Here is a 25,875-nt window from a genome sequence, read left to right as displayed (position 1 = left end):
ACAATCTGAAACACTGCCCAGGGCACAGGTGCGCCACAGGGAGGTGACAGAGCCATCAACACCTCTCTGACGGGCACCTGGGGGAAGAGCAGGTGGGGCTCCCAGCAGTCACTCACTGCCCAGGACACCACCACCCTTGATGACCTGGGCCTCATCGCCCTCCTCTGCACAGGCTACTGACGTGTTTCCACGCCACTGTCAGGGCAGCAGGAAGGGGTTGATAAGACACACTGCGTGGAGAAAGGGCAGACAGGAAAGGCAGGCAGCAGGATGGAGACCCCGTCCGGACACAGTAAGTACCGCTTCTTGTGAGGCTGTAGGAAAAGAAGGTAGGAGGGGCTGGCATCATGGCACAGTGGATTAAACCTCTGTTGCAATGCCTGCATTCCACAGGAAGTGTGCCTGAGGCCCAGCTACGCTGTTTTGGATATGCCTTCCTGCTGATAGCAGATTGCCCAAGCATTTGGGCCCCTGTCACTTGTGTGGAAATCCAGGCTCCTGGCTTTAGCCTGGTCCAGCCATGGCTGTTATGGCCATTTGGGGAATGAAGCAGCATATGGAAGATCTCTCTCTGCTACTCTGCCTTTCAGATATATAAATTAATCTTTAAAAAATCAGAAAGTGAGTGGGTGAGGGCAGGGAATTTGGGCTAGGAGGACATAAGGCAGTTGTAAACAGCAATGTCACAGGCCCAGCTGTGTGATCCGGCAGCATCCAGGATGGCAGCAGGGTGGAGTGGAGTGCAGAGGCAGGAAGGTGATGGGAAGCTAACGGCAGCTGGAGCTCTGCCTGCTCTCCCTCCACCCAGGGTGCCCTCCAGGACGCCTATGCAGGAAACACCGGCCCCCTGGGCTGGAAGGGCACTGTTCTCCAACTGCCGCTGTACGAGGGCCACTGACCCTGAAGGAGAGACCACCTCAGGCAGGCGCTGCTGGTTCTAGCCCCAGGAGAAAAGCCCACAAAGCAGAAAGGGACAGCACTTCAAAGAGTTAACTACATGAGAGTTAAAATGAAATAACCATACACATATCTGGACATTAAAATTTGTTTTAATTTATATAAATAAAAAAATTTTACTTAAATAATGATTCATCTGGGTCTTCTTGTATAATACAAAATTCTTCCATGGGCATCTGATGATTTTGAGGCCAGCAACTCTTCTCACAAGTATAAACAAGAACTGTTCCAAATTCCACTGAAACACCTAAAAAATACAACAAATCTAAGAAAGAGAAAGTTACAAGATACCCCCAAAATGTAAAAGTTGACACAGACTGCAAGGAAGACTGCCTGGGTTCAATTCTCAGCTCCACCACCCTGAGCAAGCGATTCCACCTCTGTGAAATCCTGACGACAAGCGGTTAAATAAGCTAATACACATCAAATGCTCAGAACAGACCCTGGCACATCTAGAGTGTTCACTGGAAAAGAGATTAAGTAATTAGAAGATAACAGCCTTGAAGGAAGAGGCCTCAATGTCAGGATAACAGAAGTTTGCTAAAGGGAATGATTTTATCTTCCTCCGCCTTGCGGCGCCGGCACACTGGGTTCTAGTCCCGGTCGGGGCGCCGGATTCTGTCCCGGTTGCCCCTCTTCCAGGCCAGCTCTCTGCTGTGGCCCGGCAGTGCAGTGGAGGATGGCCCAAGTGCTTGGGCCCTGCACCCCATGGGAGACCAGGAGAAGCACCTGGCTCCTGCCATTGGATCAGCGTGGTGCGCTGACTGCAGCGCGCTGGCCGCGGCGGCCATTGGAGGGTGAACCAACGGCAAAGGAAGACCTTTCTCTCTGTCTCTCTCTCTACCTGTCAAAAAATAAAATAAATAAATAAATAAATGGAATGATTTTATCTTAAGAGCTGAAAAAATAATTAGGTAAAGGAAAACAGTGCTTTTAGCTGCACGACAGGCTTAGGCTAAGTCTGTCCTACAAGGGAACATTCATGAGGCAAAGCAGATCTAATCAAAAGATCTTAGACAAAATCTCAGGTCTTCATTACAAACAGCTAAACTTGTGTGATGTTGAAAATCACAACTAAAATATGTCCTATAGCATAGCACACTGCTGCCAAGGATTCAGGAAAAGAAATAAACTTATCTGTGGATGGAGCCAGAAAACAGGAGCAACAGGAACTCCAGCTGATGGGCAGTGCAGTGGGGCAGTGGGTTAAGCTGCCGCCTGCAACCCTCGCATCCCACGCTGGAGCACTGGGGTAGGTCCCAGCTCCTCTGCTTCCGCTCTAGATCCCTGCTAACGCAGCAACAGTGGCCCAAGTACTAGTGTCCCTGCAGCCCTGGATGGAGTTCCTGGCTCTGGTCATTCAGCCTTTCAAATAAATAAATAACAATTCTTTTTTTTTTTTTTTTTAAAGAAGCATTTACTAAAAAGATAGTGTTACAGAGAGAAAGAGAAAGAGGGAGGGAGGGAGGGACAGAGAGGTCTTCCATCTACTGGTTCACTTCCTAAATGGCCAGGATGGGCCAGGCAAAAGTCAGGCACCAAGAGCCAGAGCTTCCTCCAGGTCTCCCACTTGGGGGCAGGGGCCCAAGGACTTGGGCCATCTGCTGCTGCTTTTCCCAGGCCATAGCAGAGAGCTGGATGGGAAGTGGAGCAACCAGGATTCCAACTGATGCCCATCAGTGCCACACCGTGGCGGCTTAACTGGCTACGCCACAACACAGGCCCCAATAAACAAATCTCTTATTAAAAAAAAAAAAAGTAATACAGAACAATGACACACCAGGACATTCTAATTCAATAAGTGGGCTTCATGAAGAAGAGCAAATTCTAAAGTGGGGAAAGGCGTTTAGCTTAGGAAAGACACTCATTTCCCACATGAGAGGACCTGGGTTCAAGTCCTGGCTCCAGCTCCCAATTCCAGCTTCCCACTAACGCACACCAGAGAGGCAGAAGGTGGTAGCTCAAATGATGGGTTCGTGACACCCAGATTGGAGACCTAGATTGAGTTCCTTGCTCCTGGTTTCTGCCAGTCCTAGACTTGGCCGCTGCGGGCATTTGGGGAGTGAACCAGTGGATGGGAAATCTCTCTCTCCCTTATAAGAGGATGAAAATAACCAGTTTTAAAAAGTGTGCAATCTAGGCTGGTGCTGTGGCTCACTAGGCTAATCCTCTGCCTTGCGGCGCCGGCACACCAGGTTCTAGTCCCGGTCAGGGCACCAGATTCTGTCCCGGTTGCCCCTCTTCCAGGCCAGCTCTCTGCTGTGGCACGGCAGTACAGTGGAGAATGGCCCAAGTGCTTGGGCCCTGCACCCCATGGGAGACCAGGAGAAGCACCTGGCTCCTGCCTTTGGATCAGCGCGGTGCGCTGGCCGCAGTGAGCTGGCCGCGGTGGCCATTGGAGGGTGAACCAACGACAAAGGAAGACCTTTCTCTCTGTCTCTCTCTCACTGTCCACTCTACCTGTCAAAAAAAAAAAAAAAAAAAAAGTGTGCAATCTAAAAAAATTTTTAGCTGTGAAAACACAAAAACAGTAAAGAAAAAAGATTTACAACAAATAGGGAAGATGTACAATAAATACACCAGCAAGAAAAATATTATCTCAAAAAGGAAGGGCCTAACAGATTGGCATCAATAAAGCACTAACAAAGAAAATACTGATTGCAAGTCAGAGTTACACAGAGAGAAGATGAGACAGAGAGAGACAGAGACAGAGACAGACAGAGAGAGAGAGAGAGAGAGAGAGAGAGGGCTTCCATGCACTGGTTCACTCCCCAGATGACTACAACGGCCAGAGCTGTGCCAATCGAAGCCAGGAGCCAGGAGCTTCCTCCAGGTCTTCCCACACGAGTGCAGGAGCCCAAGGACTTGGGCCATCTTCTACTGCTTTCCCAGGCCATAGCAGCGAGCTGGATCGGAAGTGGAGCAGCCAGGTCTCGAACCGACACCCATATGGGATGCTGGTACTGCAGACAGCGGATTTACCTGCTATACCACAGCGCCGGCCCTTTTCCCACTGTCTTGCCATTAGCAGGGACTGGACAGAAGTGGAGCAGCTGGAACTCAAACCAGTGCCCATATGGGATGCTGATGTCGCAGGTAGTGGTTTTACCCGCTATGCCACAAAGCCAGCCCTGATGTTTTTGAAATTGAGATATAATTCACATATCATAAAATTCACCATCTTGGGGCCAGCGGTGTAGTGCAGCAGGTTAAGCTGCCACTTGCTCTGCCAGCATCCCATACTGCAGTGCCAGTACAAGTCCTGTCTACTCTGTTTCTGATTTGGCTCCCTGCTAACGCTCCTGGGAAAGCAGTAGGCGATGACCCAAGGGTCTGGGCCCTTGCCACCCATTTAGGGGACCAGGATAGAATGCCTGGCTTCTGGTTTCAGCCTGGCCCAACCCTGGCTGTTGTGGCCCTATGAACACTCTTCCTTTCAAATACATAATAAATCTTTAAAAGGGGGGGGGGGGGTATCTGTTCTTCATTTATAGTGAACACTGTACTAGAAGTTCCTGTTATTACAACAAAGAAAAAACAAACCAAAGAACCAGACAGAAAAGAAGTAAAATCATTCATACGCAGATTACATGATCCTCAGGGGGGAAAAAATAGGACAGTTGTAAAATTGTCAAGATCAATATACAAACAAATCTGTTTTGGGAGTTATGTCCTGGAAGAAGGAGCAGCAGGAGGCTTCAGGAATCCAATCCTCCAACCAGACAACTAGGGAACTGCAGCTACTGTGGAACCCTAGAATCTAGCCGGACACAGGCATTATCCCAGCTGGGAACGGGAAGAGGCTGCTGGTACGGCAGGGAGGCTCCTTGCTTCACGTAGCAACAGCAACCGCCACCGCCATTTGCACATCCAAGAGGCTTCCCAAGCTTCAAGCAGGATAAACCCAAACAGATCCACACCAAGACACATTAAAGTCAAACTGCCAAAACTCAAAGATGCAGTCATTTCACAGGCTGCAAGAGGGAAGCAACTGCTCACACAAGGCATCCTGATGAGCTTCATCAGCGGCTGTGCTCTGTACGTGGTTTAAGTGTGTGCCCCCAAAGCCTCAGTTCCTACGAGCCTGTTCCCTAGGGCGGCGGGGGATGGTGGGAACCTGAAGAGGTGAGGCCTGCTGCGAGGTCCTTGGATCACCTGGGAACTCCCCTTGGGTAAGCCCTCAGCCGTTCTCTGATTTCCTGCTCAGAGATGTCATCTCCCACCACTGCCACCCACCACGGCGCACTCTGCTGTCTGGCCTTTGAGCCTCTGACCCCTGAGCCAGACAAGCCTCTTGGTCAGTCAGCCTGCCTCAGGTATTTCCTTATAATAACCAGCGTGGACTAACACACCAACTGATTCCTTAGCAGCGACCATGCAGCGCTCAGTCCTGAAGGAAGAAACTGTAAACCAAGAGTGGCACATCCAGCAAAGTTATCCTTCCACCATGAAAGAGGCACTGAGCTACAACCAACCTTTATTAGGTCTGCCCTACAACAAATGCTTCCAGGAGCCCTGAAGGCTGACATGAGGGGACGGCACTGAGGTGCACCAGATTACGCTGCCGGTTCGTGACCCCGCTGATCCACTTCCAATTCAACTCCCTGCTAATGCACCTGGGAAAGTAGCAAAAGATGACCCAAGTCCCTAGGTCCCTGTGCCCTCGAGGGAGCCCTGGATGAATCTCCTGGCTCTTGGTTTTGGCCTGGCCAAGCTCTAGTTGATGCAGTCATTTGGGGAGTGATCCAGTGGATAGAAGATGTCTGTCTCACCTCCCTCTATAACTCTTTCAAATAAATAAACAAATCTTAAAAAAAAAAAAAAAAAATTAGCCCAAGGCCAATATGACAGGTCAGCCACTCTAAGACACAAGGGGGAAGAAAAGGAATGCCAGCAAAGGTAACTTCAGCAAGCCAGTTTTCCTGTAATTTTGGTGTAGTCTGCAACTTCCTCTCTTCACTACAGAATTTACAAGGCAAAGACATAAGTCAGTAACTATCAATCTACATTAACATATAAACGTCTAATGCTGTAATCTTTGATAGTAACAATATAAAGCAAAGGGAAGGAGCAGGTTGTACACTTCTGGAAGTGACTGCTATTCAAACTAGACTGTTATAATTTTAAAATGTAGATTATAATCCCCAGAGTAACCACTAAGAAAACTAAAAAAAAATGCACAGAAAATGAAACAAAGGAATCAAAATGGTACACTCTAGGAGCTGGCACTATGGCACAGCAGGTTAAAGCTCTGGCCACATGGGTGCCAGTTCAAGTCCTGGCCGCTCCACTTCGGATCCAGCTCCTGGGAAGGCAGTGGAGGATGGCCCAAGTCCTTGGACCCCCCATATCCATGTGGAAGACCCCCAAAGAAACTCCTGGCTCCTGATCAGCTCAGCTCTGGCGTTTATGGCCATTTGGGGAGTGAACCAATGGATGGAAGATCTATCTTTCTTTCTGTCTCTACCGCTCTCTGTAACACTTTCAAATAAATAAAATAAATCTTAAAGGTACACTATTAAAAAAACCTGAATACAAAAAACACAGTTATGGGAAAACTGAAGAATCAAAATCATAAAGAATAAAAAATATGTGAAACATACAGAAAATAAATAGCTTTGGCAGAAGTAAATCCTTTATCGGTAATTATACTAAATGTAAATAGATTAAATTACCCTTTTTAAAAAAAGGAATGGCAGACTGGGTTTAAAAAATAAAAGAACCATTTGTATGTTGTTTATAGGGACTCTTTAGATAAATATGTGAAGAGGTTAAACACAAAAGGATGGCACAAGATATTCTAATATTGTCAAACAGATACATCTCACATAAAATAAGGAGAAAGAACAAGAAAGAATACAGGGGACAGGCATTGTGGCAGAGTAGGATAAGCCTCTGCAGCACTCACATTCCACACTGGAGAGCCTGTTCAACTCCTGGCTACTCCACTCCCATTCTAGCTTCCTCCTATACAAATCTTGGGAGGCAGCAGGTGATGGCTCAAATACTTGGGGCCCAGAGGGAGTTCCAGGCTCCTGGCTTTGGCCTGGCCTAGCCCAGATGATGTTGGCATTTGGAGAGTGATCAAGTGACTAGAAGTAGTCTCTATCAGTGAATAGAAGCTCTTTTTTTCTTTCTCTCTCTCCGTGTCTCTCCCTCTGTCAATCTGCTTTTCAAATAAAGTTTCATAAAATAATTTTGGGGCCAGCACTTTCATAGCAGGTAAAGCTGCAGCCTGCAGTGCCGGCATCCCATAATGGCTGCCAGTTCGAGTCCTGGGTGCTCGACTTCGGATCCAGCTCACTGCTAATACAAGTGAAAAAGCAGCAGAAGATGGCCCAAGTGCTGAGGCCCCCGCAGCCACATGGGAGACTCAGAAGCTCCTGGCTCCTGGCTTCAGATCAGCCCAGCTCTAGCTGTTGTGGCCATTTGGGGAGTGAACCAACAGATGGAAGTTCTCTTTCCCTCTCTCTAACTCTGCCTTTTAAATATATAAATAAATCTTTAAAAATATAATGTTGATGGAAAAGAATACACAAAAAGTGTATATTAGTCCATTTATCAAAATTCCAGAAAATGCAACTAATCTACCTTGACTGGAAGATGCAGAGGGTGGAAAGGGGTGACGGTCGGGCACAGGGGCCTGAAGAGACTTCTGGAGGTGATGGACATGTTCGTTATTTTTAATGCGGCAGTGATGATTTCCGGAGTGTACACACATGTCAGTGCCTCCCAAACTACACTTTTACCAGATGTACTTCACTGTGTGTCAGTTACGCCTCAATAAAGCTGTTTGTAAAAGAGGCTTAGCTATAAGAGGCTTATATAAATAAATGAGACAGTGAAAAAAAAAATCTATAAAATACTATGCACACTTCTTCCCCAAAAAATGCTTAGAAAAATAAATTGCTACTAAAAAAAGACAGCTGGGGCCAGCGCTGTGGTACAGCAGGTTAAACCACCACGTGCAAGGCCAGCAGGCCCTTTCAGAGTGCCAGTGTGAGTCCTGCTGCCCTGCTTCCATCTGGCTCCCTGCTCATGTGCCTGGGAAGCAGCAGACATGGCCCAAGTCCTTGTGCTCCTGCCTCCCAAGTGAGAGACCATGATGGAGTTCCTGGCTCCTGGCTTCAGTCTGGCCCAGCTCTGGCTGTTAAAGCCATTTGGGGAGTGAACCAGCATATGGAAGATCTCTTCTGTCATTCTGCTTTCAAATAAATAAAATACATCTTTAAATTTTTCTCTAAAAAAAAGACTACATAATGTTAACAAAATAAGTGTAATAATTTGAAGCTAATCTAAAAAAATAATAAAAAGCCTGGCTATATAATGATGTCATGAAAATAATTTTAAGGGTAGAACATAACCCAGCCTTAAATCAACCAAGTATCAGTTTATCAGTGTTTGTCTTAGACTGCTTAGATTACATATTTCTTTCTTTTCTTTTTTTTAAAGATTTATTTGAAAGGCAGAGTGACAGGGAGAGACAAGGAGAAACAGGAAAAGAGATCCTCTGCCTGCTGGTCCACTTCCCAAATGGCCACAACCTGAGGGTTGGGCCAGGCCAAAGCTGGAAGCTAGGAGCTTCATCTGGGTCTCATTTTCTGCTGCTTTCCCAAGGTGTTAGCAGGGAGCTGCATGGGAAGTGGAGCACCCAGGACTCGAACTGGCACCTGTACGGGATGCCGGCATTGCAGGCAGCAGCTTAACCTGCTGCACCACAGCACCGGTCCCATAAATTTTGTAAAATTTTACTAATTTCCAAAGTTCTGTATAATATGTTTATAGCATTCTATCAGTGAACAAAAATAAAAAAACAGTCTTTCTTTTCAGAATAATTCCAAAATTATTCTAGGAACCCACAAACATAAATCAATGATGGGCTTCTCACCTGAATTAGCACCCTGGAGCATGCTGACCAGCGCTGGCATGAGCTGAAACTCAAATGTCCTCTGGCTTCCACAGTGGCCGCAGGCTGGGAGCTCAGCGACTTGTGATGCAGGGCAGGTCAGGAAGAGTGGCTCTCCACTCCAGGAATACCTAGGACAAGGACACAAAGAAATCTGAATCAGAGTCACATCCAGGTCCCATTCCAACATCGAAGGCCACACCTTGCCAGCTTGCTTTCTTGCAGAATAGCAGGAGCAACACAAGAAGGGTAAAGAAAACTTCTCCAGAGGTGCAAAACACTGGCAGCAAGGCAGTAGGCACAGCAAGACACCTCAAGTTCAAAGTCTTGCGTAGGCACTCAAGCCACTGTCAAAGTGAATCTAACTAGAACTGTAACAAAGTCCAGCACCAGCACAACTGCAGACTAAGTGGACTCAGGCTCCATGCTGGCCTCACCCAGCAGGGGCACGCCCGGCCAGGGAGGACATCTTCACCCAGGACCCGCACTCTGCAGTGTCCCTCACTTTCTGACAAGCGATCTACAAAGCTACTAGTACGCAAAGAGCAGGAAACGTTTACTCATAAACCTAGTGCAAGGAAACCCATGGCAAAATGATGTATTTATCAAACAAGGATTTTAAATACCATTGATAAAATGTGTAAAAGAATAATGGAAAAGGCAAACAGGCATAAACACATGGGGAAGTTAGCCCAGAAACGGGAACTAGGAGATGGCTTCTGACTGGCCCAGCTCTGGCCGTTGCAGCTATTTGGTAAGTGAACTTTGGATGGATGATTAAGTTAATAAATTAATCTATTAGAGAATCTTTTTAAAAATATTTATTTATGGGGCTGGTGCTGTGGCATAGAGGGTAAAGCCAGCACCTGCAGTGCCAGCATCCCATATGGGCACTGGTTTGTGTCCCGGCTGCTCCACTTCCTATCCAGCTCTCTGCTATGGCCTGGGAAAGCAGTATAAGATGGCCCAAGTCCTTGGGCCCCTGCACCCATGTGGGAGACCCAGAGGAGGCTCCTGGCTCCTGGCTTCAGATCAGCTCAGCTCTGGCCGTTGTGGCCGATTGGGGAGTAAACCAGCGGATGGAAGACCTCTCTCTCTCTGCCTCTCCTTCTCTCTCTGTGTAACTCTGACTTTCAAATAAAAATGAATAAATCTTTAAAAAAATACTTATTTATTTGAAAGGCAAATTTAAAGAGAGAAGATGAGAGAGAGAGAGAGAGAGAGAGATATCTTCCATGCACTGGTTCACTCCCCAAACAGCTGCAACAGCCGGGGCTGGGGCTGGGCCAGGCAGAAGCCAGCAGCCCAGAGTTTCTTCCGGGTTTCTCATGTGGAGTCCAGGCACTTGGGCCATCTTCTAGCACCTCAGCAGGGATCAGAGTGGAACAACTGGGTCTCGTTCCAGCACCCTTATGGGATGCTGGTGTTGCAGGCAGAGGCTTAACCTACTATAGCAAAATGCCTGCCCAAATACAACAGCCCCAGCCTTTGACAACCATTTGGGGAATAAACCAGTGGATGGAAGATTCTCTCTCTCTCTCTCTCTTCTCCCCCAACTCTGTACCTCTGCTTTTCAAATTAATTAATTAATTTTAAAAAACTACACTCATACTTATACACAGAATTTCATAGAGGCTTTATTTATAATAGCCAAACACTGGAAATAACCAAAATATCTATCAGCAGAGGAATGGATGTACAAATTGTGGCATAACCATGCAATATTACACAGCAGTAAGAAAAAATGAACTATTCCTGTTTTCAAGTTTTTATTTATTTATTTGAAAAGCAGAGTGACAGAGATAAAGAGAAAGATCTTTCATCCACTGATTCAAACCCTTGCCACTGCTAGCACTGGGCCTGGTCAATTCCATGTGGGTGGCAGGAACCCAAGTGCTTGAGCCATCATCTGCTGCCTCCCAGGCATATTAGAAGGAAGGTGGACTGGAATCCGAGGCAGGAATTGATCCCAGACACTCAGATATGGAACTCAGGCATCCCAAGGGGGGGCTTAATCAACTGTGCCCTAACACCTGCCCTGAGCTATTCTTTTTTACTTTTTATTTATTTTGGGAGACAAAGAGGCCAAGAGAGCCCCCATCTACAGGTTCATTCTCCACAGCGAGGAACCAGGAATTGAATCCAGGTCTCCAATATGGATGGGAAGAACCAAATTACTTGGGCATCACCACTGCTTCCTAGGGTCTGCATTAGCAGAAAGCAGGAAATCAGGTACCCCAAGTGGGATGAGGTCAACTTACCTGCTAGGCCAAACACCTGCCCTGAAATGAACTACTGATACATATAACAAGCATGAACTTTTAAATAATTATGTTGGGTGCTGGTGCTGTGGCACAGCAGGTAAAGCCACTGCCTGCAGTGCCGGCATCCCATATGGGTGGTGGTTTGAATCCCAACTGCTCCACTTCTTTTTTTTTTTTTTTTTCTGACAGGCAGAGTGGGCAGTGAGAGAGAGACAAAGAGAAAGGTCTTCCTTTGTCGTTGGTTCACCCTCCAATGGCCGCCGCGGCTGGCGCGCTGCAGCTGGCGCACCACGCTGATCCGAAGGCAGGAGCCAGGTGCTTCTCCTGGTCTCCCATGGGGTGCAGGGCCCAAGCGCTTGGGCCATCCTCCACTGCACTCTCGGGCCACAGCAGAGAGCTGGCCTGGAAGAGGGGCAACCGGGACAGAATCCGGCGCCCCGACCGGGACTAGAACCCGGTGTGCCGGCGCCGCTAGGCGGAGGATTAGCCCATTGAGCCATGGCGCCGGCCATGCTCCACTTCTGATCCGGCTCTCTGCTAAGGCCTGGGAAAGCAGTGGAAATGGCCCAAGTCCTTGGGCCCCTGCACCCACACGGGAGACCACAAAGAAGCTCCTGGCTCCTGGTTTTGGCCTGGCGCAGCTATGGCTATTGTGACCATTTGGGGAGTGAACCAGTGGATGGAAGACAACCTCCCCCTCCCTCCCTCTGCCTCTCTGTAACTCTGCCTTTCAAATAAATAAAATACAGAAATAAAATAAATAAAATACAGAAAATAAAAAGGTATATCCTGTTACGAGTTCATTTACATAATTTTATGAGAAATGTACTGAGGTGCGGGGCAGGCGCTGTGGCACAGCGGGTTAAGGCCGCGGCCCACAGTACCAGCATCACATATGGGCACTTCTCGGGGTTGTCAGTAGGTTTATCACCTTCAGTGTTGTGGTGACTTCATGGTTGTTGAGGTCAGAAATTATAGGGGCCAGCACTGTGGTGGTAGCGGGTAAGCCACGGCTTTCAGTGCCGGCATCCCACATGGGCACCAGTTTGAGTCCCAGCTGCTCCACTTCCAATCCAGCTCTCTGCTGTGGCCTGGGAAAGCAGTAGAAGATGGCCCAAGTCCTTGGGCCCCTGCACCCACGTGGGAGACCTGGAAGAAGCTCCTGGCTCCCAGCTTCAGACCAGCCCAGCTTCTACAGCTGTGGCTATTTGGGGAGTGAACCAGAGAATGGAAGACATCTCTCTCTGCTTTTCAAATAAATTAATCTTTTAAAAAAATATTTAGTTCTTATTTCATTTGCCCAAATTTTCATACTGTTATCTCTGAATGCTGTTGTTGACCTACTTGTTAGGTTTTCTACTTTGGAGGCTGATGGCTCACAGAAAGCATCTTTATAAATCCTCCACGGGTATCATCTCTCTGGTGGCTCTTTCTCTCCTGCATTCCATGGACTCCCTGGAGTCCTCTGCACTAGTCCTGATCCTGTGCTACCTGCCCTGGGAGTCTCTGCTCGGAGGCCTCCCTGACACCCCACTGTACTTTCCTCGCTTTTCCGTCCAGAAGTCACACAACACGTTCACTCAGTTTGAACCCCCTGCCCCACAGCGTCCGTGAGAACGGACTGTCACTGCCTGCTGTGCCCCTCATTCTGTCACCTGAATGAGTGCAACCTACCTCGTCGACTCCACTCAAACACCGGGTAAAGCAGTGTAGTGAGCACTTACAATTTTCTGTTGTCTCCACATCCACCCTTAAAATACAAGGTCCCTTCCTCATACCAGATCACCTGAATGGCTGCGGCCGGTGGCCAGAGAGTGGTGTGGAAACATGTCTCTCACCTAGCACGCTGGGCTCTCTGCCTTCTCATGCTGTCCTCCATGGGACCATCAGACAGCAGCCTGCACTTAGTGACCACCTGGGAAGGACCTCCCAGAACTAGCATCTGCTTGATCTAAATTCCCCAATGAATGCTCCCCAAGGGCACCTGTGTGGATAGTAGCTTCGGCCCAATCAAGGTGTCACACAGCACCCTCTGTAAGTACTAAAAAAGACTCACACACTGTCACATTGTCACTGAAGCTGGGCCAGGCAGCCTAGGAGGCCTGCAGGTCAATTCTCTGTTGCCGCTCTTCTGTTTGGGCCTCTGGTAGCACCAAAGGCAGTTAACTACCAGTTGCACTAATAATAAAGCTTGGGCTTCTACTCAAAGCTAGCAGGTAGGAATTAGGCCCATTTTACAGAAGAGAAAATGAAGGTAAAGTCACCTGACACAGGCCGAATTTTCTAATGCTATGACTAACGTTCTTTTCCATCCCTACTATGTTTGAAAGGTGTTGGCTCCATTAAACGGAGAGAGAGGAAGGACACAGGTGTATGGGCAGCTGGATCCTCACTGCCAAACACTTCACAGAAATCTGATCACCCAAGAGACTGTGAAGAATTCACAAATGTGCAAATACCACTGAAGGATCCTCAGGTCTCTGTTTTTGCGAAACATGGCAATGTTTGATATGTATTTCCCAGAGTATTTTCTCTCACCACCTAATCTCATTTTCATTGAAATCCTATGAAGCAGGCAGTTGTACCATCATCATCACCATTTTAGAGACAGACACTGTGGATAAGAAAAGTTAGCTAAGGGGCCGGCTCTCTGGTATAGCGGGTTAAGCCACTGCCCACGACACCAGCATCCCACACAGGAGTAGGTTCAAGTTCTGCCTGCTCCACTTCCAATTTAGCTTCCTGCTAATGTGCCTTGGAAAGCAGTGGAAGACAGCCCAAGTGCCAGGGCCCCCATATGTGGGGGAGGCTAAATCTGGAGAGGCCTAGAGGAACTTCCTAAACCCACCTCGAGTTTGAAGTTTCGAATCCCTGGCGGCAAACAACCCAGCCCCAGGGCGCTTCTGCCTAAGGATCACTGAGGTGGTGTAATAGGGTTGGCTAAAACCCTTTTGCGCATCCCCTTGCCCGCATCTGCTCTGCAGCTTTATAAACACCTCCCTTTTACAATAAAGTGAGATCCTGCTTCGACTCAACTCCCCACCGCGTCTGATTGTCCCCTGGGTTCAGGGAGGCTGAGTGGCAGGTGGCGCACTTCCCCTCCTCAGCCAAGACAGGCTGCAGACAGCCTGCCTAATTCTCTGGCAGTGAAGAGTCACTGCACCCGTACCCATGTGGGAAGCCTGGAAGAAGTTCCAGGCTCCTGGCTTTGGCCTGGCACAGCCCTGGCCATTGCAGACATTTGAGAAGTGAACCAGTGAATCAAGGACCTTTCTCTCTCTCCTTCTCTCTCTCTCTGTCTCCCTCTCTCTCTCTCTTTCTTCTCCTTCTCTAAGTAACTCTGACTTTCAAATAAATTTTAAAAAATCAATCTTTAAAAAAAACAAAAACAAAAACAAAAAACGTCAGGTGAGTTCCTCAAAGACCCCCGAAGAGAAACAGAAGGCCCAGGACTTGAGCTTCAAGCACACATCATCCCGGCAGTGTGCGTGATTTTACTAAGAAGCCTCAGGTCTTCAGTGTAGGGTGCACAAGAGAAACAAAACCAAAACTGCTACAAATCACAAAGAGTTAATTACAAAGACAAAAAGCAAACTCACCAGCTCACATTCCAGCTCTGAGAGAAGCAGGGCCTGCCTGCAGGAAGCAGCCTCCTGACCGCCCGCCTCCAGAACAGCATCAAGGCCAGCACCAACTCACCCCTCCACAGCCAGAACCTCAACCCACCTCTGTCACCTCTTGCTCTCACTGCCACTGGCCACCAAGACCTCCCCTTCCACATCCTGGGCCTTGGTACAAACCCTGCTAGAGTTGATCACCGGGATTCTTCTTCTCTAATCTCAGAGGGCCCATATAGCTCTCCTGTAAAATCCCTGCATTCAGGCCGGCGCCGCGGCTCACTAGGCTAATCCTCCACCTTGCAGCACCGGCACACCAGGTTCTACTCCCGGTCGGAGCGCCGGATTCTGTCCCGGTTGCCCCTCTTCCAGGCCAGCTCTCTGCTGTGGCCAGGGAGTGCAGTGGAGGATGGCCCAAGTGCTTGGGCCCTGCACCCCATGGGAGACCAGGAGAAGCACCTGGCTCCTGGCTCCTGCCTTCGGATCAGCGCGGTGCGCCGGTCACAGCACGCCAGCCGCGGCGGCCATTGGAGGGTGAACCAACGGCAAAGGAAAACCTTTCTCTCTGTCTCTCTCTCTCACTGTCCACTCTGCCTGTCAAAAAAAAAAAAAAAAAATCCCTGCATTCACTGCCACAGAGCGAGGAAGCAGCAGAAGACGGTCCAAGAGCTGGGCCTTGCTGCTCATGTGGGAAACCTGGAAGAAGCTCCTGGCTTTGGCCTGGCCCAGCACCGGCTATTCAGGCCGTCTAGGGAGTACACCAGTGGATGGAAGATCTTTCTCTCTCTCTCTAACTCTGCTTTTCAAATAAATACGTCAATCTTTAAAAAAATAAATACACACTACAGTCCATAGCAGTGAGCATACCCCAACCCCAAACCACACTGCAGGGCTTGGTTTCAAGTCTTGCCTAAGCTCCCAATTCCAGCTATCTGCTAATGCACACCTGCCAGCAGCAGTGACAACTCAAGAACTTGGCTCCTGCCACCCATTAGGGAGTGCCCCACTCCTGGCTTCAGCCCGGCCCAGATCCAGCTATTGAGAGCATTTGAGAAATGAACCAGTAAATGGGAGATTTCTCTCTGCCTCTCAAATAAATAAAATTTTTGTGAAACAAATAAATTATCTTTTAATGCTACTTTCCATGAAGTCTCCATATACACTAAAATCTTAGTAGTGGTTCGAAGTTTTAGGAATGGTGTGGTTTTGGTTTTCTCATTATCCTTTCCCGTATTTTCCAAGTTACCATGAACCACTTTCGTTATGAAGAAAAGCACTGAAGGACCAGCATGGTGGCGCACTTGCTTAATCCTCCACCTGCGGCACCGGCATCCCATACAGGCACCGGTTCTAGTCCCGGTTGCCCCTCTTCCAGGCCAGCTCTCTGCTGTGGCCTGGGAGTGCGGTGGAGGATGGCCTGCACCCCACGGGAGACCAGGAGAAGCACCTGGCTCCTGGCTTCGGATCAGCGCAGCACCGGCCGTAGCGGCCACTTGAGGGGTGAGCCAATGGAAAAAGGAAGACCTTTCTCTCTGTCTCTCTCTCTCACTGTCTATAACTCTACCTGTCAAATAAATAAATTAAAAAAAAAAAAAAAAGAAAAGCACTGAAAGAAAACGTGCCTCCTTTACCTCAGAATCTGCTCCTGACAAGCAGCAATTCTCTTCATGAATTTGTAAAACGTCTGGTCTCCACTTTTCATGACAGTCTTTTCATATTTTTCATCACCATCAGTAGAAAGACTAAAAAAAGAAGAAAACAGTTTTGACCATCTATATCCAGAGAATTACAGTATTTGGACGGAGAAACAGTATGTATACAATTTAAACCAAAAAACATTTAATATAATATATATCTTAGCCTCCAGTCCCACCCTTCTCCCAAGCCATTTTTTTTAAAAGATTTATTTATTTGAAAGAGTTATAGAGAGGGAGGAGAGACAGAGGCAAAGAGAGAGATCTTCCATCTGCTGGTTCACTCCCCAGTGGCCACAATGCCTGGGTCTGGGCCAGACCCAAAGCCAGGAGCCAGGAGCTTATTCCTGGTCTCCCACAAGAACGCAGGGACCCAAGGACTTAGGCCATCTTCTGCTGCTTTCCCAGGCATATTAGCAGAGAGCTGGATTGGAAGTGGAGCAGCCAGGACAAGAACGGGCACCCATGAGATACTAACAATTGACAAGGCACCTTAACCGTTGCACCACAGCGCCAGCCCACTCCCAAACCAATTTTAACCCTGGGGTAATTATTTACAATTTAGAAAGTCATGATGGGAACAGATATTTGGCCTAGTAGTTACAGCACTGCTTAGAGTGCCACATCCTGTATCAGAATTTGAATGGTGACTCTGCTCCGGGTTCAGCTTCCTGCTAATACACATCTGTAAGGCAGCAGGTAATGGCTCAAGCAGCTGAGCCCCCGCCACCCATGTGAAGACCTGGGTTGAGTCCCTGGTTCCCAGCTTTGGCCTGACCCAGTTCCAGCTGTTGTGGGCATTTGGGGAGTGAAACACCCGACACGCTCTCCATCTCTCTGCCTCTCAAATAAATAAAGTAACAAGAGACTAATTTTTCTGAAGTCATTATGCCCACTCTCTATATTATAGTTTCAAAACTCAATATGACTTCAAGCAACCCTTTCAACATTAATCTGACCAAAACAACAACAACAACAACAACAACAACAACAAAAAACTAAATATAACAGCTCTGGTTAAAAAAAAAAAAAGGGGAGGCCAGCGCTGTGGCATAGTAGGCTAAGCATTCACCCGCGGAGCCGGCATCCCATATGGGCACTGGTTCAAGTTCTGGCTGCTCCACTTCCAATCCAGCTCCCTGCTGATGGCCTGGGAAAGCAGTAGAATATAGCCCAAGTTCTTGGGCCCCTGCACCTGCGTGGGAGACCCGCATTCAGCTCCGGCTGTTGCAGCCATTTGGGGAGTGAACAGTGGAATAGAGACCTCTCTGTCTCTCCCCTTCTCTGTCTGTAACTATGCCTCTCAAGTAAATAAATAAATCTTAAACCAGGTCATCTCTCCAAATATCCTCTTGTAATCCTACTGTAATTGTAAAAATGACTATTCTCTTTTCTGTAGTTCTTTGGTTTATAAACCTTTCAGTATCTGTTCTCTCAAGTAACTCCCAAAAATTATCCGATGATATACACAACGGAGATCACAACCACTCCCACTTTACAGGTGAGCGCTGCACATCTGGAAGGCTCCGAGGACTAGAGCTGATTCTGCAGCCACAGCCCAGAGTCAAGAAGCAGTGGCATTTTTCTGACTCCCCTTTCTTCTATCCAGACATTTAAAAACTGGAAACAAAGTCAAGGCGACAGTAAGTGCACCTTCCGTAAATACCTGGCGACCCTTAATCTCTGTTAGTTCACCTCTGTCCATCTTCTCGAGCACACCTATAAACGGAGCCAAGGCTTCTCAGGCTAACTCGAAGCTGCCCGATAAGGATGCCCCCTTGCCTCTGTCCACGAGGGGCAGAAAGGTCTGCCTGAGAGTCTCCCCAGGAGCTCGCGACCCCAGCAGCACAGTCCTCACCCGTGGGCGAGCAGCTGCTCCAGGTCCACTCCTTCTCTCTGCACGTAGTGCCTCAGCAGGCTGCGGGCGTGGTCCAGGCCGGCACAGCAGTCGTCCCTGTAGTCATCCTCGTCCACCACACAGATGTAGTGGGGCAGGAACTGCGGCGCTGCCGGGGGCGAGGCCACCCCTTCCCCTCCCCCTGGGCGTGTGGGACGGGGGGCACCCAGGGCGGCGTCCTGCAGGCACAGGTGCTGGAGCTGCGCAGTCCAGTCTGCACCCTTGGCACTGGCGGGTTCCTTCCCAACATCCCAGGGCATCCGCGGCGCAGGCGCCTCCTCACTGTCACTGCCCCAGTCGTCTGCGCCTTCGCACCAGTCCTCAGCTGCGAGGCCACCTTCCTGCTTCTGGGAAAACATGCAGTGAATAAGGTGCCAGCACACAGGGGTCACTTCACCCATTTCGGTTCCAGCCAAGCAGAGCCGACCCTCACCTTCCTGAGGGAGCTTGCACCAGCCCCTTCCCCGCTGGCACACTCCCATTCAACTTCCTGGACCGCACCTACTCAAAACTGTCAGAAGTGACTTAAATACTGCTTCCCCTTTGCGGCGGCAGCTTGCTGCTAAGGCACGCCCTGGGAGCTGCCGGCTGAGTACCTGGGTCCCTGCCCCTCACTCCGAGACACAGACCGAGCTCTGGGCTCCTAGCTTCAGCCCAGTCCTGCCCTAGCGGTAGCCTGGACAAGCGAATGGAAGATCTCTGTATCTCTACAGCTCTGCCTTTCAAACAGCAGCAAATAAATGAATAAAAATAAGAGAATCTGTGTATACATAAAGATCACATTCAGGAGAAAGGAATCCTTTCTGCAGCTACCAATTTCATCTTACTAAACGTTACGTATGTACACGTTTGTATACACATATCACCGGAAATACATGCACTATAAACCCATGTACTACAACACACATGGACACATCCGCACAGTTTCCCAAACAGAAAAAACATCAAACTGTATGTCTCCAGACTTTGTATAAATCAAAACAACTCACAAAACCTCAAGAAAAAAACTCACGGTTTTTAAAAAAAAAAAAGATCCAAAACCATTCCAATGAACATTGAAGAACACATCTTAAAAGCCTTAGGGGCCGGGGGCCAGGGGCTGGGGCTAGGGCTGTGGCGCAGCAGGTTAAAGCCCTGGCCTGTAGTGGTGGCATCCCATATGGGCGCCGATTCAAGACCCAGCTGCCCCACTTCCGATCCAGCTCTCTGCTATGGCCTGGGAAAGCAGTGGAAGATGGCCCAAGTCCTTGGGCCCCTGCACCCACGTGGGAGACCTGGAGGAAGCTCCTGGCTCCTGGCTTTGGATTGGCACAGCCCCGGCTGTTGTGGCCAATTGGGGAGTGAACCAGTGGATGAAGACCTCTCTCTCTCTCTGCCTCTCTGTAACTCTCTCAAATAAATAAAAATTTAATAAAGTTACCATCAATCAAATATAATTACTTATTTTAAAAAATCATGTTTAAAAAATGGGGGGGGTCAGTCTTAGGGGGTGGTGCTGTGGCATAGTGGGTAAAGCTGCTGCCTGCAGTGCTAGCATCCCATATGGACACTGGTTCGAGTCCCGGCTGCTTCTCTTCCAATCCAGCTGTCTGGTTATGGCCTCGGAAAACAGTAGAAGATGACCCAAGTCCTTGGGCCCCTGCACCCACGCGGGAGACCCATAAGAAGCTCCTGGCTCCGGGCTTCAGATCAGCACAGCTCTGGCCGCTGCAGCCATCTGGGGAGTGAACCAGCGGAGGGAAGACCTCTCTCTGTCTCTGCCTCTAACTCTGCCTTTTAGATAAATATGTAAATAAATTAATTTACATATATTTAAAAAAGTCTGTCTTAAACGACATTCCAGCAAATACCCTCAAATTACAGCAAAGCACAAGGAGGCAACCGCGGCTGCTTTACCTGGGGGTCCTGCGCCGCCTCCTCCGGCACCTGCGGGCACTGGGAGCGAAACACCTTCCAGCTTCAGGGCGAAGACGGACGGCCGTGAGCGCACCACCCCGTCCCCGTGCGCCCCCCGCCCGCGCCCGGAGTCAAGGCCCGGGGGCCGCAGCTCCGGGGCCGCCCTGCCTACCTGCGCGCCCCGCCGTCGCCGCAGCCGGGGCGGGCGCAAGCGAACACGTGCAGTACCCGGTGAAACGGAGACCCCTCCAGCGGGCAGTACACCTGCACGACCAGGGCGAGCGGCTCTGCGCAGCGCGCACACGCCGGCCTCGGCGCCGCCACGGCGGGCAGGGCGTCCTGAAAGCAAGGGAGGCGCTCAGACCCCGACGCTGCCGCGGGGCTCGCCCACTCCCCGCTCTCCGTCCCGCTCACCAGCACCAGCCCTCACCGGAAGGCCGCCCAGCTTGCTGGCGGTCCAGGCGCCTGGCCCCGTGGGGTTGCCGCGCACCGCCGCGTCTCGGAGCCCCAGCAGCACAGGCCGCCGGACGGCCGCCATGACGACCGCGAGCCCACGTGCAAACGCGAAGTACGGAAGCCGAGCGGAGCGCCCGTGTGCGCACGCTCAGTGTGGCGCCCCGCCGGGGGAGCGCCCTCCCGAGGCGGCTGAGGCGTCGCCTCCGCGGCGCTGGCTGCTCTAGGCTGCAAAATCCCAAAGCATACACAGCATGTTATTAAGGAATATTGCCAGAAAGTTTTACCTCAAAATCAAAAATGTCGATGTGGGATATTTTTAGAAATAACACACAGAAATAAAGATGAAATGCTGAGAGGCCGCGGGTAAAGCCGCCGCCTGCAGTGCTGGCATCCCACACGAGCGCTGGTTCGAGTCCCGGCTGCTCCACTTTCTATCCAGCTCTCTGCCATGGCCTGGGAAAGCAGTGGAAGATGGCCCGAGTCCTTGGGTCCCTGCACCCATTTGGGAGACCTGAAGAAGCGCCTGGTTCCTGGTTTACCCCAGCTGTTGAGGCCAGTTGTAGAGTGAACCTAGCGATGGAAGACCTCTCTCTCTCTCTGCCTCTCCTATCTCTGTGTAATTCTTTCAAATAAATAAACCTTAAAAAAAAAAATGGAAACACGAAGGTCGGCCATGGTAACCGTGGCATACAGAGGCGGTTGATGCCATTCAATTTTTTCGTTTGAAGGTTACCGTAGTGACCCGGGCCTGCCTGTGGCACGGCAGGCATGAATTTCAGAAGCTAAGAGGCAAAACTTCAGGGAACAGAAAAAGATCAGGAGTTGTCTGAGGGTTGAGTGCCAGAAACTTTCAGGGGTGAGAAAAATTCTGTGTATCTCAACTGCAGTCGTGTTGGCATTAGTTAAAACCCAGAGCTGTAGGCCAGAGACAGTAGGATTTTAGGGGCGGGGCTGGTGCTGTGGGGCAGCAGGTTAAACCTCTGCCTGCAGTGCCAGCATCCCATAAGGGCACCCCAGCTGCTCCACTTCCGGTCCAGCTCCCTGCTATCGCCTATGGGGAAGCCACGGAAGAATTGCTAAAGAGCGCTTCGGCTGGCGCACCACGCTGATCTGAAGGCAGGAGCCAGGCATTGGAGGGTGAACCAACGGCAAAAGGAAGACCTTTCTCTCTGTCTCTCTCTCTCTCACTGTCCACTCTGCCTGTCCAAAAAAAAAAAAAAAAAAAAAAGAATTGCTAAAGTGTTTGGGCCCTTGCACCCATGTGGGAGCCCAGAAAGAGGCTCCAGATACTGGCGCCGGCCCATTGTGGCCATCTGGGGAGTGAACCAGCAGATGGAAGTTTTTCTCTCCCCAATTCTGCCTTTCAAATAAAAAATAAATAAATCTTAAAAAAAAAAAAAAAAAAAAAAAAAAAAACCAAGATGTTGTAAGCTGCTTCAGTCCGAGATGAGCAACTGACAGCCATGGACTAGTGGAAGTGGTGAAAGCCAGAACAAGTCAGGGCCAAGGGACATGTGCCAGGTGCCATGTGCCACTGCCTCCCTTACAGGAAGCCAGCACGGGCAGCGGCCCGGAGAGCACAGCGATGCTTCCTGGGAGGCCATGCAGGCAGGCAGGGTCTCTGCCACCTGGAATCCCTCTTTGCAGACATCTTGCTTCTCCTGTGAACAGAGGAAGTGCCCTCTGGCAAGAAAAGGCCTTCACGTTAAAAAAAAAAAAAAAAAAAAAAAAAAAAAAAGATTTAGTTCTTTGAAAGAGCTAGAGTGAGAAGCTGAGGAGTTGAGGTGGGGGCTGTCCATCTCAGATGACTGCCATCTTCTGCTGCTTTCCCAGGCCATCGCAGGGAGCTGGATGGGAAGTGCAGCAGCGGGACTCGAACCGGCGCCCATGCGGGAAGCTGTTGCAGGCGGTAGCTTTATCTGCTATGCTGCAATGCCGGCTCAGGCCTGCAGTTTTCCTCAACTGTACTAAGAGTGAGTGCGCTGGAAGGTCAAGCAGTGTCTATCTATAAAGTTCAAATAATTAAGCAGAAAAAAAAAAAAATACTCCTCCAAAAAAAAAATTCACTTTGCCAAAGGAAAGATGGGGAGGGGTGGGGGAGACCACGCTGTGGCACAGCGGGTAAAGCCACAGGCTGCGTGGAGCTTGAGGCGCACAGGGCCGGAGACGCTGCAGCCCCGCGACCTGGTGCAGCTCGGAGCGGTGAACTCTTCAAGTCTGCAATAAAAAATGGCCTCCAGTAAAACTACATTGCAAAAAATGGGAAAGAAACAGAATGGAAAGAGTAAAAAGGTCGAAGAGGCAGAGCCTGAAGAATTTGTGGTGGAGAAAGTATTGGACCGCCGTGTAGTGAATGGGAAGGTGGAGTAGTTCCTGAAGTGGAAGGGATTTACAGATGCTGACAATACTTGGGAACCTGAAGAAAATTTAGATTGTCCAGAGTTAATTGAAGCATTCCTTAATTCTCAAAAAGCTGGTAAAGAAAAAGATGGTACAACAAGAAAATCTTTATCTGACAGTGAATCTGATGATAGCAAATCAAAGACGAGAGATGCCGCTGACAAACCAAGAGGCTTTGCCGGAGGTCGCGATCCTGAACGAATGATTGGTGCTCAGACAGCAGTGGAGAATTGATGTTTCTCATGAAATGGAAAGATTCAGATGAGGCTGATTTGGTGCTGGCAAAAGAGGCAAATATGAAATGTCCTCAGATTGTGATTGCTTTTTATGGAGATTAACTTGGCATTCTTGTCCAGAAGATGAAGCTCAGTAATTGTTTGCATTGTTTTTTATATATATTTATATTTATATATATATACACATTTACATATATATATAAAATCTGGGTCTTGGTTTTCGATTTACTAGTGTGAAGAAATAACTACATTCTAATGAAAATCAAGTTTGATACATTGGTTTTGAAAGTAGTATTGGGGGAGTTGTGAATTTTTTTATTTTTATTTTTTGCATCGATAGCACTGGTTACTTCTAACAGATAAAAGCTCTCTGTAGTTGCTTCCTTTATCAGAAAAGAACATTTGCTTTTCTGAATATTGGGGAAAGTTGTCATAGTCAGTTCTTCAATCAGAACTTGATTTTAACTGACACTAAAGGACCATTCTGGGTTGTTGTGTGTGTATACTTTTATAAATGGTTTTCTTTTTTTTGCTTTTGTTTTTAAATTTTACCAAAAGAAAAACCATGGGAAGACCCATGTTTCTGAGGTCCCATCATTCTGAGCAACGTAAGAAATAAGTCCCTTCAAGTTAAACTGAAGATTTTCATGAAGCCATAACCTTTTAAATTAAATAGTTTGTAAGTCATTTGGACAAATTAGATAATTTAAAAGAAGCCATATCAGAACCTGTATCTAAATCTATAGTCATAAATGCAATGGCTTATAAAAACTTTATTGGCACTAGTAGTCATCCCTCCCGAGATCAGAAAATAGACATCCTGGTGTGCTGTAATAAACTAAGCAAGGTAAATGGACATTTGAATATTTGTTCTAGCAGGCCATTACTTTACAAACGCCAAAATCCCTATGCTGTATCGACTAAAGGCCATGATTCATGGAATGACTAAGACTCGGCTCCTAAAAACCTGATCAGATTGTTAGAGACACTGGCATTTTAGGTCTTGCTGGCATAAGTGGGTAAACAAGTGGTTGTAATCTAAATTATTGACCTGCATGTTTTGTCTTTGTCCCGTCTCATTCCTTACATGTAGGCTCAATCTTCGCGGTATTTGGGTTATTGGTTCAGCAGATGCCAGGAAAAATAACTTTGTAGTAATCAGAATGTTATCCAACTGTATATTGTTTACTTTATTGTAAATACTGGTGAACAGTGGTCAATAAATAGTTTTATATTCCTTAAAAAAAAAAAAAAAAGCCACAGGCTGCAACACCTACAGTGCCGGCATTTCATATGGGCGCTGGGTCGAGTCCTGGCTGTTCCACTTTTTTTTTTTTTTTAAGATTTATTTATTTATTTTTGACAGGCAGAGTGGATAGTGAGAGAGAGACAGAGAGAAAGGTCTTCCTTTTGCCGTTGGTTCACCCTCCAATGGCCGCCGCAGCCGGCGCACTGCGCTGATCCGAAGGCAGGAGCCAGGTGCTTCTCCTGGTCTCCCATGCGGGTGCAGGGCCCAAGTACTTGGGCCATCCTCCACTGCACTCCCTGGCCACAGCAGATAGCTGGCCTGGAAGAGGGGCAACCGGGACAGAATCCGGCGCCCCGACCGGGACTAGAACCCGGTGTGCCGGCGCCACAAGGCGGAGGATTAGCCTAGTGAGCCGCGGCGCCGGCTGTTCCACTTCTAATTCAGCTCCCTGCTAATGACCTGGGAAAAGCAGTGGAGGATGGCCCAAGTGTCTGGACCCCTACCACCATGAGGGAGACCCAGATGAAGCTGCTAGCTTCAGCCTGGTGCAGAACTGGCCATGGTGGCCATCTCGGGAGTGAACCAGCAGGCGGAAGATCTCTGTCTCTCCCTCTCTAACTCTTTCAAATAAACAATCTTAAAAAAAAAAAAAAAAGACAAGACATGCCCTAATTTCTGTGTATCATCTTTAGAGGACCTTTGTCTGTGTGGTCACTTTAACTGGGACATAGCTCACTTTGAGCACTGTGGGTGCAGTTTACCTTCCTCTTAAAGGAGCAGAAAATACTAACCCTGGTTGTTCCTTCTCGAGAAACACATGTGACCAAACCAGGGTGCAACCCAGAGGTAGGTGATGCAGGAGGGGAAGGGGTGAAAACAGCCCTGGTAACAGGGAAGGGGTCTCACGCAAGGGGCCCTGGCAGTGTGTTCAAAAACCCGGTTTGGAGGCAGGTGAGAAGACACTGCTTGGGACACCAGCCTCAATCTCGGAGTGCTGGGCCGGGTTCCCGCTCCACTCCTCATTCCCTGGGGGGCAGCAGTTGTGACTCCAGTACGTGTGTTCCCGTCACCCACGTGGGACCAGGGAATGTAAGTATACAACGTCCCCAGAGTCACAGAGGTGAGAAGCAGAGGGAGGTGGAGCTGGGGTTGCCTCCTACACTGTGTCCCCACACACTCTCTCCTCAAGGGATCGTCCCCTGCCACCCACCTGCTCATCAAGTGGCAGCCAGGGCCCAGCCCTCCTCCGACGGGACCCTCTCGCACAGCACAAAGCACCATCTCAGGAAACAGTAAGAGGCGA

General features: G+C 48.9%; 1 protein-coding gene and 1 pseudogene across 2 annotated transcripts; one reads left to right on the top strand and one right to left on the bottom strand.

Moving 5' to 3' along the window:
- Nucleotides 1-1,031: 1,031 nt before the first annotated feature.
- Nucleotides 1,032-20,818, bottom strand: PDCD2L (programmed cell death 2 like). 2 transcript variants are annotated; one of them, XM_002711505.5, is made up of 7 exons: nt 20,662-20,818; nt 20,404-20,570; nt 20,232-20,292; nt 18,297-18,682; nt 16,376-16,486; nt 8,846-8,994; nt 1,032-1,204 (listed from the first exon to the last, which is right to left on the bottom strand). In XM_002711505.5, the coding sequence occupies exons 1-7, from the start codon at nt 20,767-20,769 to the stop codon at nt 1,074-1,076; spliced, it is 1,113 nt and encodes a 370-aa protein (XP_002711551.2). In that variant the 5' UTR covers nt 20,770-20,818; the 3' UTR covers nt 1,032-1,073. The 2 variants fall into 2 exon arrangements, with proteins under 2 accessions (XP_002711551.2, XP_051702700.2); XM_051846740.2 differs by having other exon boundaries at nt 18,297-18,679.
- Nucleotides 20,819-22,796: 1,978 nt separating this feature from the next.
- On the top strand, nt 22,797-23,540 carry LOC100355282 (chromobox protein homolog 3 pseudogene; annotated as a pseudogene).
- The last annotated feature ends 2,335 nt before the right edge of the window (nt 23,541-25,875 follow it).

Source organism: Oryctolagus cuniculus, chromosome 18, assembly GCF_964237555.1.
Source record: "Oryctolagus cuniculus chromosome 18, mOryCun1.1, whole genome shotgun sequence".
Lineage (NCBI taxonomy): Eukaryota > Metazoa > Chordata > Mammalia > Lagomorpha > Leporidae > Oryctolagus > Oryctolagus cuniculus.
Note: the sequence above shows the minus strand (reverse complement) of the source record. Positions and strands in the feature narration are given on the sequence as shown.